A 17403-nucleotide genomic window follows, 5' to 3' on the forward strand; every position below is an offset into this window, starting at 1 on the left:
AGCTGTCGTCTTTAAGACAGTATGGTACTGGCACAAAAACAGACACATCAATCAATGGAACAGAATAGAGAGCCCAGAAATGGACCCTCAACTCTATGGTCAACTAATCTTTGACAAAGCAGGAAAAAATGTCCAATGGAAAAAGACAGTCTCTTCAAGAAATGGTGTTGGGAAAATTGGACAGCCACATGCAGAAGAATGAAACTGGACCATTTCCTTACACCACACACAAAAATAGACTCCAAATTGTTGAAAGACCTAAACATGAAACAGGAGTCCATCAAAATCCTAAAGGAGAACACAGGTAGCAACCTCTTCGACCTCAGCCACAGCAACTTCTTCCTAGAAACATCACCAAAGGCAAGGGAAGCAAGGGCAAAAATGAACTATTGGGATTTCATCAAAATAAAAAGCTTTTGCACAGCAAAAGAAACAGTCCACAAAACCAAAAGACAACTGACAGAATGGGAGAAAATATTTGCAAATGACCTATCAGATAAAGGGCTAGTATCCAAAATCTATAAAGAACTTATCAAACTCAACACCCAAAGAACAAATAATCCAATCAAGAAATGGGCAGAAGACATGAACAGACCTTTATCCAAAGAAGACATGCAAGTGGCCAACAGACTCATGAAAAAGTACTCAACATCGCTCGGCATCCAGGAAATCCAAATCAAAACCTCCATGAGATACCACCTCACACTAGTCAGAATGGCTAAAATTAACAAGTCAGGAAATGACAGATGTTGGCGGGGATGCGGAGAAAGGGGAACCCTCCTATACTGCTGGTGGGAATGCAAGCTGGTGCAACCACTCTGGAAAACATTATGGAGGTTCCTCAAAAAGTTGAAAATAGAGCTACCATATGACCCAGCATTGCACTTCTGGGTATTTACCCCAATGATACAATTGTAGGGATCGTGCATCCCGATGTTTATAGCAGCAACGTCCACAATAGCCAAACTGTGGAAAGAGCCATGATGTCCATCGACAGATGAATGGATAAAGAAGATGTGGTATATATACATACATACATATATATATATATATATATATATATATATATATATACACACACATATATATATATATAAAATGGATTATTATGCAGCCATCAAAGGGAATGAGAGCTTTCCATTTGCAATGACATGGATGGAACTTGAGGGTGTTATCCTGAGTGAAATAAATCAATCAGAGAAAGACATGTATCATATGACCTCACTAATATGAGGAATTCTTAATCTCAGGAAACAAACTGAGGGTTGCTTGAGAGTGGGTGGGGTGGGAGGGATGGGGTGGCTGGGTGATAGACATTGGCGAGGGTATGTGCTATGGTGAGCGCTGTGAATTGTGCAAGACTGTTGAATCACAGATCTGTACCTCTGAAACCAATAATGCAATATATGTTAAGAAAAAAAAAGATGATAGCAGGAGGGGAAGAATGAAGGGGGGTAATCGGAGGGGGAGACAAATCATGAGAGATGATGGACTCTGAAAAACAAACTGAGGGTTCTAGAGGGATGGGGGGGATGGGTTAGCCTGGTGATGGGTATTAAAGAGGGCACGTTCTGCGTGGAGCACTGGGTGTTATACGCAAACAATGAATCACGGAACACTACATCAAAAACTAATGAAGTAATGTATGGTGATTAACATAACAATAAAAAATTTTAAAGGAAAAAAATATTGACTAAAAATTGGGATTTCCTTTTATCTTTTTTCCTCCAAATTTATAATATGTTATCACTGATTTTTCACAGAAACATTTGCAAATATTATAAAGGTACTTAAGTCTGTTATTCTTTACAAAAGTATACATCGAAATCATTTTGGGAGATTTAGTAGTCTGAGGTAGGCCCCATATATGTTCAATTTTTTAAAAGAACCACTTGCCTCAAGTGTTTCTAAACATGGTATTGAATTATAAACTCAATGCAAGCATGTAGCATAGTTTTTTACAATAGAAAGTAATACGTTTTATGTATGGCTTTGTGTGTTAAATGAAAAATAAACATATCAGCTTTGATCTTACTTTGTTTTTTTCTTTTTTTAAGATATTTTTTATTTCTTTGACAGAGAGAGCGAACACAAGCAGGGGGAGTGGGAGAGGGAGAAGCAGGCTTCCCGCAGGGCAGGGAGCCCATGTGGGGCTCGATCCTGGGCCCCAGGGATCATGACCTGAGCCGAAAGCAGACGCTCAACGACTGAGCCACCCAGACGCCCCACTTTGTTTTTTTCAATACATCAACAGAGTATTAAAATTCCCATCACCTAAAGTAGGATAAAAATAGTTCATGATCTGAGTCCAGATTTGGAATCTTTCTGCTTTCTTTCTATGAGCCCATTTCAAAGAGCCAATTTTTTCTGTTTAAATATTTATAAGTGTTTTGTATTATCCAAGAGAAAAACTTCATCAGTTACTCTCTAGAGAATTTTGAGTATGTCAATACTCTCCTCACTATACTAAGCAATCCAACTTTTTCTTTTTTCAGCATCATAACTTGTTAGTATGGATCAAGGCGAGGCTCCTTAAGCACTGATCTTCACCAACCCAAAGAGAGATTTCTTCATGACCAAATGATACTGCACAACATTATACAAGTCATAAAAATTCAAATCTTTAATACAGAGAGTCCAAATTGTAGAGAGAGCAGATGCACAGATAGCAGCCGACTTCATAGTACCCAGAGCAGCATTTGTCTCTTCCTTCGTCTGGTCACTAACATGTTCCGTTTGAACTCCCCACTTGGCTCTTCAGATAAATAGATCAAGGGAGGCTTTCTAATGACCGTGTTACATGCTCTGCTGTGTTCTAAATGTCTTCAATCCTTCTGATGCTCCCTGGATATTCAAAAATGAAATGGCTCATTGACAGATGGTTTGAGCATCACATTCTCAGAGAACTACCTAAAGTCACTGATGGAAATTAACGAAATACAGAAACTTACCAATTTTTAAGGATGCTTTTTCTTGACCAGGAGCTGTAATTATTATGCATGCCTTCAACAAATTTCCTTTAGGAAAGTTAGGGACAAACCCTATTCCTTTCTGTACACTGTTTTTTCATAAGTACCTGACTTGACACCTTGGCAAACAGAGGTGACATCTTGGCAGGAAAATCATTCCATTTCTTCATTATCAAAGTATGTAACATAACTCCAGTTGTAGTTCTCTCGCCTCTTCAGGCAATCTCAATATCTCATTCTTAGGCAAAGACAACGCTATGTGTTCACCAAGTTCCATTTCATTTTCTCTTCCCAAGAACACAGGAAGAATGCATTTTCCAGCCTTCTCTATGACTAGATCAGTGCCACAGCCAGTTTTGACCAATGGATTGTAAGTGAGAGTGATAAGTGTCATATTTAGGCTGAAGTTTAGAATAGCAGGAAGCCACACATTTCAGATGGCAAAACTACAAAAATGTAAGCCCCTATCTGGACGTATAGCATAAACAAGAAATAAGTCTTATTGAAGTGTTGGGGTTATTTGTTAGCAAAGCATAGCTTATCTGAATCTGATTAATACATGTGATGACCACAGCAATCCTACCAGATTCCAAATGTCAGTGTTTGATGCTTCATATGTTAGAAATATACTGTACCAACCACTCCTCTATTTAATTGTCTCCTGTGTCGAAGCAATTCAAGGGCTAAAGATGCCCTATATTTTCATCTATTGCCTGCAAACACCTTGTTAAAAGAATGATTTGTAGTCCTTCTTGGCTGGAGAAAATCAGAGCCTACAAGGATAAAAGAGTTAAAGAGAGATAAAATTAATGGTTCTTAAACTTTTGTGCATCAGAATCACCTGGAAAGTTTATTCCAAGTGCAAATCTGCCCCCACGCTAGAGATCTTTGTTTAGTTATTCTTGGATGGGCCAAGAAATATGCATTTTTACACAAGATGGTTCCAATATGGATGCATCAAGGAACACACTTTGAGAAGCCTTGGGCCAGACTCTAATAAAACTTTCCTCCTCTTAAACCTGAATAATAATAGGGGTGCCTGGGTGGCTCAGTCGTTAAGCGTCTGCCTTCGGCTCAGGTCATGATCCCAGGGTCCTGGGATCAAGCTCCGCATCGGGCTCCCTGCTTGGCGGGAAGCCTGTTTCTCCCTCTCCCACTCCCCCTGCTTGTGTTTCTGCTCTTGCTGTCTCCCTGTCAAATAAATAAATAAATAATCTTAAAAAAAAAAAAAACCCTGAATAATAATATAAAAAATATGGGAAGGGTTTGAAAGAATTCTTATTAGTAGTTGTTAACCCATGGAATACCTTATCTGAATTATCAAGGGCACAATATCAAAAAGCAGACTCCTAGACAATTCCCAGTACCCAATAAATCATCTCCACTGGGGGAGGACCTTGGCCCAGGATCTCTGCTGTAAGATGCCCCCCAAACAATTTTTAGACACAAAAATTTTGAAACCATTGCTGTAGGGATTGATTGTCCTGTGTTCTTAGAGCTTTATATCTAGGCCAAATCATTATTGATGGCATTTTCATGCACATTAGTTTTATCATTTCAGCTTTTCAAACTGGAAGTGAATACTTTATTCAAGGTTTTACTAGTTATAAGAGATGGTGACTAGAACTCACAGTGTAAATCAGAAGTGCTGAAAGACTAAATTTGTTTTTCAAGGTAAACGGTGGATACATTTTTATTTTCCATTAAGACAAATACAAATAATTTATTTTGAGAGAAAAATTATAACCTGGTCATAAAGTCTGAAAGACACAAAAAGTGGTTCTACTTTTAAAATTCTTAAACAAATGTTATAATATTAAAAAAATGAAATTATATAAAATCATAATATGACAAGGCCAGATGACACATCAGACACTTGATATGACATTTAATTAGCTGCTTGTGGGTTTACATTAATTGACTTGTTGATTTGAATGTATAATGGTTCAAATTAAATAGTTACAATTAGAAATACTTCCACACAAATCTTATAGGAATAGTTCCAGAATTGGTACTGGGTCAGGTGTCAGAAGCCTAGATTACAGGCCCAACCATATTGCTAATTGGCTGAGTGTCATTAGGAGTCACTTAACCTGGATAATATGTTCCTGCTATGTACTACTTTTGTGCATTTTGTGAGAGTTAAAAAAAAGAAAGATAAGGAAAGAAAAGTGACATGCAAAATCAATTTGTGAGTCTTAAATCATTATGCAAATGTAAGTTTATGCAACCATGAGCATGATTTCACAGGTATAGTACTGGCCAACACTTATCAAGCATTTATAATATGCCAGGCACTGTGCTATGCATTTACATGCATTATATCATTTAATGCCCACAAAACTCAGTGAGGTTAATATGATCTCCATTTTAGCTAGTAGGAGATTGAGGCCCAGAGAGCCCATGGTCAAACAGATAATTAGTAGAGAAGCAATACTCACATTCATCTCTACTTGACTTAAAACTCCTGCTCCTAAATAGGCAACATTCCTATGTAAATGATATCCATTTAACCTGCAATCATATCAGTTATGAATATGCATGACCCATGAGAAAATTTTCTTATCATTTGCCTCATTGAAATAAATGGCAATGAAAATTACACTCAAGTATGGAATGTTTGGTCAGAGACTAATAACATAACCTAGCCTTTATTCATACAGTAGAAGTATGGTCCATTATCTTTCTGACCCCTGTGTAGCTAATACCAAAAGCTATGACTTTATAGTGCTTACACTGTCCTTATATTGTTAATGGAAATTGATACTGACCAAAACTAACTTAGCTTTTGAAAACACAGTTATCTAGCTACTCATTCATAAGAATTCATGTTTAATTTCCATGCCTTTGCCATCCTCCTTTATTTTTTTCACACACGAAAAATAATTCATAAATGACAAGAGTAGTTTCTCAATTTTTCCAAAGATATTTTGTAGTTGGGACACTGAGCTCATAAGGAGTAAGACTGATTATGGGTAAAAACATTCTCTCCCTTTTTAGAATTTGGAGCAACATACATTACTCCCTTTTAATAGAGTGGGAGAGAAACTGCTGTCTGTCTTCCAAGTGAAGATCCTTGAACATACATCAAGGTTGGATTAATCTCTTCAAGAAGAAATGCAATATATAGATTGTGCTCAATTGTTTTCTGCTAGATATTAAGGTAGGGTGGTCTGTCATTTCCTAATTACAAGTTCCATGATGAGTTACATTTACTCTGGGGTGTCCCTTATTCCCACATCTTTTTAACAGGAAAAGGATGTAATAGTTTGTTTCAACAGAGAAGGGATTTTCTGCTTTTCTCTCCAAGTGGAGTAGTGGGATGAAATGTGTGGCTTCTTTCTCCACCCATCCTTCACTATTAGTGACTGAGAAAGGCTGACATTCATTGGGCATATATACATAGCTAACTAGCAGCCAGCACTAATGTATTGAAGGTGGACTGCTCGTGCCTGGTATGGTCTTTTGCTCTTTCCGTTCTGCTCCTGTTTAGGGGTAGTAGATTGTGCTTCTAATTTTCTTAGAGTAACCTCACCAGACAGAGAGCCTGTACTCATCCATCAGAGTAGATGGAAGGAACACTATTTTCTTTTTTTCTCCTCTGATGAATGGTAGGTCAGATTAGTCTTATTTTTGAGGATTCAGATGTTTTTGATTTGGGGAGGGAATAAAAGTCTCCCATTATGTCCTTAGGTCCTGCCTGTGTTCTCTAGTCTCAGTATTTTCAAGGACATGTGAATCCCCACGCAGATATATACTCTGTGGGTGAATATTTTAGTTCTAAAATTACAAACTAGTGGCCCTCAGGCTGACTACGTGTTCATGTGTTTTGGTTGGTTCTTTTTTTATTCTTTTATTTTAAATTTAAGACATCCCGTAGTTGAGAGACTACGTACAAATCTTAATTTTTAGATTCTTTTGAAAAACTGTACAGTCTGCCAACAGTGGGGCTGAGTGACAACTATCATGGTGGAGCTGAGTAGAGGATGCTCCCTTTTTAAGAAATATTCTTCAATGACCCACAGGCCCAATCATCTCTATTATCTCCCTCACTGGCAGATCAAATGCCATGTGCCTTTTATGATTGTGTTAAAATGTTTCAAGTAAAGAAATATGTACCTATACCTATGTCCCTATACATATGGGTATTAGAGGGACAGCAGGTGTATTATGCTTATATCTAGCCCCTTTTCTCTTTTTTCTTACTTTCTGATTCTTGTAGGCACTTGGACTGACTATCCCTTCTTCAGAATCTTGAATGCAAAGAAGGGATACATACACCAAATGCTACACTGAATCCCTAACAATACTGAATTTTTCAGCTGTCAGTTCTCAAAATAGGAGATTTTTGTGTAAACTTCCATTTCATTTGAAACATTTTCTCACTCTCTTTCTGTCCTTTCCCCGATCTCCCCTCTATACACGTTAGAAAGAGACACCTCAAACTTTCCTAGTACCTAAACCAAGTCTTGATTTCCTGAAATGGAATACTCTTCTGATATGAATTCAAAAGCCATAAAAGACGAGGAGAGAGACAAGTAAAAATTTGTTAGTACAAATGAAATCACATAAAAATATAACTTTATTGATGCTAACAACTTTAGGCAGTTTATAGAACACTAGTTTACAGTGAGATAGAACACCATGTATCCCTGTGTGAGCGTGTTTGGTTCTTCCAGGGAAAATGTGCGTAGGCTTTTAGTAGAACTTAGTCCTACAGCTTCCACCAGAATCAACTCATTTCCACAATGCTCTCTTGGGATATACATAGTTTAAGTGTCATGGCCCAAGTACACCTGACTGACTCATAATATGAGGTTGATCAACAAACTCAAAGGAAACACACTTAAATTCTTTGCTCAGTTTGAAACCATTGGACAAGATAGAGGATCAGACTTCAGGCAATTTTCACATACTGACCTTCTAGGGCCCAAGAAGAGTGTGCTCTTCTGAGGCCATTAGAGGCAATAATTCTGGATTCAGGTGCTCAGGTCTTTTGTCTCCTAGAAATAAATAGTTTTTAAAAGTCAATAAAGGGAACACAGTCTGGTAGTCCATTAGATGATAAAAATGTTAATTAGTCCCATAGGTTCATGACACAAAGGGGGCTGGTATAGGTAGATAGCAGCCTCCACCCACCACACAGTAATTATAGGATATAGAAGTCATTGTTATTGGATAAATCCGTGAAATGGTGAAGAGCAAGGGCTGAGATCTGGGAAGCAGGGGTTTCCAATCTGGTGCCATTTTGTATCCATTGAGTTTCTGATCCTTGGGGAACAGGCTTACAGAGGTGTGTTTCCCACTGGGGCTGAGTATGTATCTCTGCCCGGCTCTTGCTCCTGAGATGACTCTCTCCTTCACAGTAGGTGACACAGCAACGACAGGCTGCAGAGGGCTTCCCTCTGTGCTTGGACATTGTGTCTGGGGCTGGAGAGTTGCCTGCAGCTCTCCCTGAGCCCTGGAGTTCTGGGGGCTCTTTCAAACGACTTTTCCTCCTTTGAACATGGTCCAGACTGATGTCAGACTGGGAAGAACAGCTTTCATTCCAGCCAGAGCTGGCACTCAGACTTCTCAGGGGAAGAGCCAACCGCAAGGCCTTCCAGAATTTAGAGCCAGAATGTTTGGACTTTTCTCCCTTCCAGCTCACAAAAGACACAGATTCCTTCAGCTGCAGGATGCTTGGGTGTGGGTGCTCAAGGGGACGGTACTCAACCACAATGAGCTTGGTGGAGATGGAGTTCTGGCACATGACACCCAGTTTAAACTCCAGCATGCTGATGCTTTTTTCTGTCACATAGTCTGGGCTCAGGACAACAATCATCCTTCGGCTTCTCTGAATGAAGTCAAAAACTGCTTCCACTGTATCTATAGGAAAATGGAAAGATAGGACAATGCCTAGTGAAAACTTATGTAAACTGTAGTTCATCGTTGTCTATCCTACAAAGGAGAGGCAATAAATAAACACTTAAGAATGTAGGATCTCTGATTGACCTATTTCACTTAGCCTAAGTCAATCAGAGAAAGGCAAGTATCATATGATCTCACTGATATGAGGAATTTGAGAAACAAGAAAGAGGATCATAGGGGAATGGAGGGAAAGATGAAACAGGATGAAACCAGAGAGGGAGACAAACCATAAGAGACTGTTAGTCTTAGGAAACAAACTGAGGGTTGCTGGAGTGGTGGGGGCTGGAGGGATGGGGTGGCTGGATGATGGACTTTGGGGAGGGTAGGTACTATGGTGAGTGCTGTGAATTGTGTAAGACTGATAAATCACAGACCTGTACCCCTGAAACAAATAATACATTATATGTTAATAAAAAAATAATGAAAAATAAAATACTTAAAAAAAGAATATAGGATCTCAGTGTTAAATAATCTACCCAGTTAATGAATCTCATTTACACCACTCTTATAAATGATTGCCAAGACTCTGCTACCTTGAAGGATGAGGAATTTACTACCTCCAAAAGGCAGCTAATTTCAGCTGTTTGTAAGTTATTTTTTCTGAAATACTCTTCCCTGCCTCTTTTATCTGGTGGTCTTAGATCTGATATCCTCAAATGTTTAAAATATTTCACAACTATTTTGACCTCACTGTATTTTCTTCTCATCTTTAGATTTAGATCAACTTTAGAATTTTTATCTTATTCCTTATAAGACATGGTATCAAGCCTCTTCCCCCACTTTTATCATTTTCCTCCGAATAATCATCAGTTTATATATATATCTTCTGAGAGTAGTATCTTGAACTGGACTGAACACAATGCTCCAGACAGCCTGATCAGCAAAGAGCAATAGGGAATTACCATCTCTTAAGAACCACACAGTTATATCTCTTGATTCTTAAAATTTTTGGACACAACATCAGACAGTTCATAGTATTGATCTTGTTATCAACTAAAATCTCCTTCTTTTTTTTCATGTATATGTGTGAAGAATAGGACGACGAATCATTTAAAGGGGTAACAACATAGACAGTGGGCAGGAATCAATTAGTTTAAGACTTCTGACAAAGCATTAACTTTTAATAGTTACTGAGGTGGGTTTAGTCAGAGATTCCAATGGAAAGTCCCTGAGATAAATGTTGTTCTTAGCTCATCATGAGATTTAAGGAATTAAACAATGTGATTTTCTGAAGGAAAGAATTTCCAAATGTGTAAATCAAATCACAGCCATTGACAATGTTGAAAACAGGTGCTGCAGACAGACCATCAGGTTGAGTACCTACTTTTTTGGGGCCAGGGATGAAACAGTGAATGAGAGACTTTCTAGCCTGTGAAGACAAGCTGGAAGTTTACAGTGAATTTGATCGTTATGAATATGACAGAGAATAAAGGAGCTGTGCTCCTTACCAGATTAGTTCTTTCCAATTAGTAAGTTTAACATGAATTGGAAGGGTAATTGGAAGAGACATGTGCCCAATTTTTAAGACATTTTAACTAGTTTTGTCAAGAGTGTGAAGTAGTTTTAGGGAATTTTAATTTTGATCTTAAAAGATAAATCTAAATTTTCACTTATCTTCAAAGCCCGTGTGTGTGTGTGTGTGTGTGTGTGTGTGTGTGTGTGTGTGTGTGTGTGTTTGGAAACTCCTTTGTCCCAGTCCTACTGAGAATTTGTGTAGCTGCCCTTCACAAACCTGAGAATGTAAAGTAGAAAATCTACTGCTTCTCCTGTCTCATGAGAAATACGATATAACCTTTAGGTAACATGGATAGACTTCAACAAAAGGAAATTTGTGCGCTCCAATTGTGTGTGCATGCATGTGTGTGTATTGTGTGTTGTACTTCAAAATAGTCACATTAAGAAAATGTATGTTCCGTCCAATGAGGATATCACTGTGGAAAATAAAGTGCTATCTTAGATCCTTTAAAGAAAGATTGTTCTTTTTTTTTAATTGGTACCCCATCCTGAAAATGTGAAATTTGCAGTTGAAATAGGGCAATGCTAAAGAAACAGATATGAGTGGTGGAATTCCGTAACATTGAGGAATGGATGGAGAAGATACTTATCAGATGGGATATGGGCTATACCTGAAGGTCTTCACACAGTACTTTGAAGGAAGCTGCCTCCTTTATGCCATATTTTAATGTTTTTCATATTGTAAAAACTGCAGTTCAGGATGTGAATTGTTATTTTTTAATGCTTAAGTTTATTCAGAGAGGGAGTCATAAATTAGATCATTTATTCTGTTGGGCTCAAAAAGGTAAGGTGTGGCTATAGACTGATGAGACCAGATTTCTTGTATGGTACTAAATTAATTTTGAATTCATGTTTTCTGATCTAGAATTCATCAACACTCTAGAATACTCCTGCCTTTAAAAGTCATAATCTCCCTGGAATTCACCTAAAAGAAAACTAGGACTGTAATTTTGTTCTCTAGGTAGATTATTGGTGTATGCAAGGGCAGCAAATCTCTCTCTCTCTCTCTCTCTCTTTTTTAAAACGTGAAGTGTAGTAAAAAAGGGAAGGGGAGGAGGCACCTAATTTGGAAGATGAATGTGAATTCAAATATTAGTTTCTCCATTTATTTCTGTTTTTATCTTAATATCTTTAAGTCTGAGTTCGTCTATCTATAAAATGCATATAATAAACTTACAGGATTATTAAAAATTAAAAACACCTATATGTAAATGTCTACACATAGTAGACATTTGAATTAATTGCTTTGGTTAAATCTAGTGAACACAATATTAAACTAAAGTAGGGCTAATGTTAATTGAATTTGAGTCAATTCTTCATGGTAACTTTAGAGAATCACCTTAATATGTGGATTTATAAGTGAATAATAAATTTTAAAAATTCTATTTGCTTTAAAATAGATGTGACTAAAAACTACTAGGGCCACATTTAATCTCCTAGCCCATTGCTCTCTTTCTGCTGCTCTGTTATTCTTCCTCTGTCTGTCTCCATACACGCAAAACCACACACACACATGCACACACAGGCACACTAGAACAATTCATTTTATTTAAATAACTCTTTTATTCACATGTAAAGAAAATGTTCTTGATATAAAGTTCCCATTTTTCTCAGATTTCTCTCAGAAAGAGAAATTTAACTAATGTAACTTCTAACATTTCTTTTAATGCATATCATTAATTCTTCTTATTCTCATTTCTTATGCCCAAAGATGAAAATAAAGACATAAAACACATGCACAAAATAAAATTCAAATCGGAAAATAAATGGTTTATTTTTAAAATAAACAAATTTACAAATCAAATGGAAAATGGAAAATACAAAAGTTTATGAATAAAATAAAAAAGATAATAAGATAATCTTAAAATATTAAAACCTATGGAAAGAAATGGATAATTAGCAAGTGGAGTGATGCTTTTTTCCCAATACAATGGAGTGCTTGTTTATTAGAATCCTAGGGAATCACCTAAGTTACAATACAGAAGATAAATAAATTTTATGTCATTGTGTAATTAGACACTTTATATGTCATGGTTCTTTGTTAACTTGGGTGCAGAAGATCTTTATATCATATATCTAAAACCATTAAGGTTTTTTATTAAACATTAGAGACATAGTTGGGTTTAATATTATAGAGCGATTTCTCCTTGCTGTCAAAATTATATTTCCTCACCTCCTTCAAAAATTTTGTATCAGGTATCTTCTGGGACATAAAACAAACAAAAAAACCTTGAAACAAAATTCTCTGAGAATGAGACATATCATTTAGACGTGAGATGTTTTAGATTTTAGCATTTGGAAAAGTTCAATATCAAAGACCAGTAGATAAATAGGAAAAAGAATATCAAGAAGTTTCTAGGGGTACCCAAAAGCATTTGGGATAAATATCAAATCCAAAAGTGCAAAAGAATGCAGCATTGGCAAGAGAATGGCCCCTTGTGATGGGACTGTTTCCTATTAACTAAAGCTCATGCAATTGATATTCAAAGCTTATCTGGAGTCAGCTCTCCTCTCGTCTTGAGGATGAAGGGTTAACAGGAGGAGTAATTGTGGTTTGTAATAAAAAAAAAAAAAAGCATTAGTAAGACAACAAAACAAAACAAAACAACCAGATCCAAGAATGACTCCATTCCATAGTTTTACAGTCAAGAATTCATGAAGCTTTTCTTTTCTTCAATTTAAAATAATAACTCCACTATAGAGAAATGATTTATTATGGACTTTACCACTGCTGAAGGACACTTAAATGCAGGAGATAGTTTTAGAATTGGTTATCAACATTCATAATGCTGGGATAAGGGTTCCCTTAAATTTTGAATTATGGTGTTTCATAGGAAACTCAGTCTTATTTATAGGTATTTTATTTTCCTTTTCTCTATTACTCAAAAGTCGAAGTAGAGATCTCCCTAGTAGTTGAACACTGAGATTACTGTAGTTTAGTTTCAAGCACACACAAGTGTGTGCTTGCGACATAGTAGATGATCAGTTAATGCCAGAGGACTGGTACTGCTCAGCAGTGACCATAGAAGCTCTGCATCCAACAGGTTCCACTGCACCCAAACCAAATGTAGCAGCAGTAAGTTATTTATACTAATTTAGGGAAGGTGAGAACTAACAACTACTACACTTTGAGCTGTGAATTTACAAATAATGTATAGAAAACACCGACACAAAAGCATTACAGTAAAAACATAATTTAAAAACTGGATTAAGAGTTCCAGTGGTTTGTAATATTGTGCCAATAGCTATTTAAAGTCACCTGCATGTGTACATAAGGGTGTGTACATATATATGTACACATATACATACATATACACATATAGAATCCATGTGTATATATATACAATGTAGACATATATACATATATAATTCATGGGTGTGTGCATATACGTATATATGTGTGTGTGTGTGTATATATATGTATGGATATATGTACACTACAGGTATTCACCACTCTGTAAACTCTGGACTTAGTTTTCACTTTTCCAAGTCTTAAGAACAGTACAATCTTATTTAAAACAAAGTAAAACAAGTTTCAAGGAAGAGACTTTTCAGACTGACTTGTTTGGAGTGAGTGTATTAACTGTACCGGGAATAAAATATGGAAAATACTGGGTGGTCCAGTTAATTCTCTTAGAATATTAATGCCAAAAGCAACTTGCAAGGTCATTGAGTCTAACTTCCACATTTTACAGTGGAGAGTCAGAACAAGTGAGGAGAAATCACTTTCCTAATATTCACATTAGCAAGGCGGAGATGAAAAGACAAATTGCTGAACAGCCTGTTCTGTGCTTTTCTCACAAGCCAGAAAATGCCCTAAAAGCATTTTGCTGTTATTTCACTCTCTCTTAGCACCATTAGAAGCTTCCTGTCAGACTGAACCAAGTGTGGAGCCATCTGCAGACTCTAAACGGTTGATACGAGGTACAGCTGATAGGGAAGATGAAGTGACAAATACGGGTGGACCTATGGATATCTAGGAGTTTACTGCAATAAAGAAAAATATGGTATGTTTTTCAAGTTGACAAATAGGACATCAATGACTGAGATAGAGGGCACGAGGGATTGAGTAGGAGAAAATTCAGGCAAGCCCTTTCAAACCATCGTAAGGAACACTTTCAGTTATACTGCTTCATAGAGTCCTAAGTGGGTGTCAGTCTGGCTGTGATGCGGCACTTCCCAGCAGAATGAGCAGAAGAGCTCATTGTCATTAGCTCAAATTAATTTGGGCACTGATTATCTGTTTAACTGACGAGTAAAAATACAAAGAAAATGACTTGGACACTCATTAAGACCTTGTTAGCAAATGAGTTACTTAAAGCGGTCTTGAAATCCAAGCCAAAGGCTGCCCCACACTGTTAAGATTATAAACAATGAGAGAGAAAGAGGGAATAGAGATGTGGGAACAGGGACAGAGGATGCAGAAAGGGGAAATTCGCATCAACCAAGTCTTTGCCTGCGAAGAACGCGGTGACATCAGACACTGGTGACAGACTGGTGGCGCCACCATTCTAAACCATAGTATTGCCTGAGGAACGACCAGTCATACAGTCACCCTGAATACGTCCCTCAGGGGAGGCTTCGACAGAATTCTTTTCTGTCTGTGAAACAAGACACTGGGAATAAAGAAAGGGGACTCTTCCTTCCTGGAGTTCCCTTGGTTCTTTTTACCCCTTTCGTTGTCCCTTTCATACATTTTTCAAGGATGAATAGGAGAGACCCTGCTCGCCACTTCTAGACCACCTGGAACTTTTCTTCACTGGCATGGCCACCTGCAGCTGCTTCCAGAACCTGCCCTGTGGATACTTGGATTTCTCCCCTTTCCATTTAATGACCGTGAGCACCGTCTTAGCCCTCTTCAGCTCTTTCACCTTCGTCTCCTTCACCGCCTTGTACTGTACTAAAATGACGTTGATGTTGCCCCGAGAGGCCATGTTTTCTAGGCCAGCCTTGAGCTCCAGCAGGGCTTGGGTTCCCTGGAGCACGTAGTTGGGGCTTAGGACAACCAGGAGGCGTCTGCTTTTCTGAATGAAGCTCAAGGTCTCATCTGTGACAACTGAGAAAGAAAACACCATGGGGATTAGTGTTGGCCAAGAACTCCCCAAAAGCCTGGGGCTTGAGTGTAGTGTAGGGAAGTGTAGGGAACTCAGGGTAACAGCCTGAGAACTGAGATGAAACTTTTACCAAGAACATTTGCAACAACTTAATCCTTACACCCACTCACTCTGTCCAATAAATGCCACACTCCTCCAAGATACTGAAAACCAGATGCCCATATTCCACCCCCCAAAAAATTCCACACAGGCACGAAACCAAGTATACTTCTATAACCCTGGTCTTCAAAAGCATTACGAGAAATAGATGGGTTGTACAGATATCAATTTCTTCAAAACACATGGCATGCTGCAGCCCAGCCAGATCAGCTCCTGAACACTTTCTCCCCAACAACACCCATGTATTTACTCTCTGATGCCAGTGGCTATTCAAAAACATAATCTTTATAGAGGCAAAATCATGGAAATTCATTTCTCACTAACAGAGGAAAGCAAGAGTAGGAACATTCATTTTCTGAAAGTCCCTCTCTGTTGCCAGACTCCTACCCAACTCAGACTGGTATCACTATGTCCTTAGAATAGGAACTTAGAAAAGGCTAGCCCACTGAATGGCATTTTGGCTGGCATCACATTCTCAGCTCAGCTTTCTATTCTGTTCTCTGCTCTAGAGCCTAAATTAGTCCCTAGATCTTTCTCCTTAAACTCTTATCATTACTATGAAGACATGCGTTTCGGTAGGCTGCTAGCTGATGTGTCTGCCTTTGCTAACAGGCAAATGCTTTCTTCAGGTCAGAAAAGAAGAAGAAACAGGGAAAATGGAAATTCAGTGTAATTTTATTCTGTTGTCAAGGGCTCTGGTTAGTTCCCGTCACTAAATTCTTGGGAATAACTCATCTCCTCAAGGCTGCTTGTCTAGGACTGTATGATCCTTTACCTGGGGTTCCAATAGAAGTCAATTCCAGGGAATGCACTAGTGTTGTGGGAAGCTATTTCATGGCTTACAATACTCCCCTAAGCAGTCATTCTGTCCCTTCATCTTCACAGGTACAGAGGCAAAGGGGAAAGACTTGCAATTAAAATTCCATGTGCAGCCTGCAGGAGAATCCAGGAATCAGTAATTATCTACTCCATGCACTATTGCTGGAGGCAGACCATGTGGAAGCGTGGAAAGAGACCCAGAGGCAAAGAGAATGAAGAGCAGCAGTGAGAATGCAGATCACAAGGACTGACCAGCAGAAGCAAGATGCAAGAGTAATTATGTAGAACTTGAATTCTTCAAAGAATTATCAACCCCTATTGGAGGGTCATTGCTGTTATACTGTATGTCTTTATATAACTTTTCACACTGAAATAAATATTTGTTGAATGGCAGAATGAATGAATAAATGGATGAATAAGTGACTTAGGACTTTAAGTCTTAAAATGAGTGGAATTTGTCCCTTAACTGAATAATCAAGCCATCATTTCCTGGCAAAATGATACTGTAGAACACTAGCATGATGGACTTCTAGGTAATGGCCAAGGAGATAAAATAAGTGGTCCAGCTAATTCAAAATGAGAATAAACAGTTAAGTCTATTTTGTATCTCCATTATCTATATGACATTTGTAGAACATTTGAAATGATGAACATATACAGGATTGGAGGGAAGGAAAATTAGTTTGTTTTGCTGAGGGATAAACACATTACATGCATTTCAACAGCACAAAGTTCAACAGTGGGTTTAGGAATGCTATTATGTATTTATTAAAGCAGACTCAAATGGACCATCACTTTGTATGTTACTGGGTAGACTTGAAAATTTGAGATGCACTTTTATTTGAAAACATTCAGCAATTCAAGTTTCTAGTATATACTGGCCTTTTTAAAATTTTAAATTACATCTCAAATGTATGAGCTGGTAGAAAGGAGGAAACAGACTCAAGAAAAGGGGGGATTTAAATAGCATAGGCTTG

General features: G+C 37.8%; 1 protein-coding gene across 3 annotated transcripts in view; it reads right to left on the reverse strand.

Annotated features, from left to right (window-relative positions):
- Window positions 1-7533: 7533 nt before the first annotated feature.
- Window positions 7534-17403, reverse strand: part of IL1RAP (interleukin 1 receptor accessory protein) — a 125957-nt gene continuing 116087 nt past the window's right edge. For 2 of the 3 annotated variants that reach the window (XM_028101119.2, XM_088025054.1), the window contains exon 11: window positions 12144-15450. In XM_028101119.2, the coding sequence (XP_027956920.1) occupies window positions 15083-15450 (368 nt within the window). In that variant the 3' untranslated portion in view covers window positions 12144-15082. Of the gene's footprint in view, window positions 8838-12143; window positions 15451-17403 lie in introns of those variants that run through there. The other variant, XM_088025055.1, reaches the window with a different exon arrangement.

The sequence above is a fragment of the Eumetopias jubatus genome, unplaced genomic scaffold, assembly GCF_037043125.1.
Source record: "Eumetopias jubatus isolate StellerSeaLion01/CBP00866 unplaced genomic scaffold, mEumJub1_p1.0 scaffold_1, whole genome shotgun sequence".
NCBI lineage: Eukaryota > Metazoa > Chordata > Mammalia > Carnivora > Otariidae > Eumetopias > Eumetopias jubatus.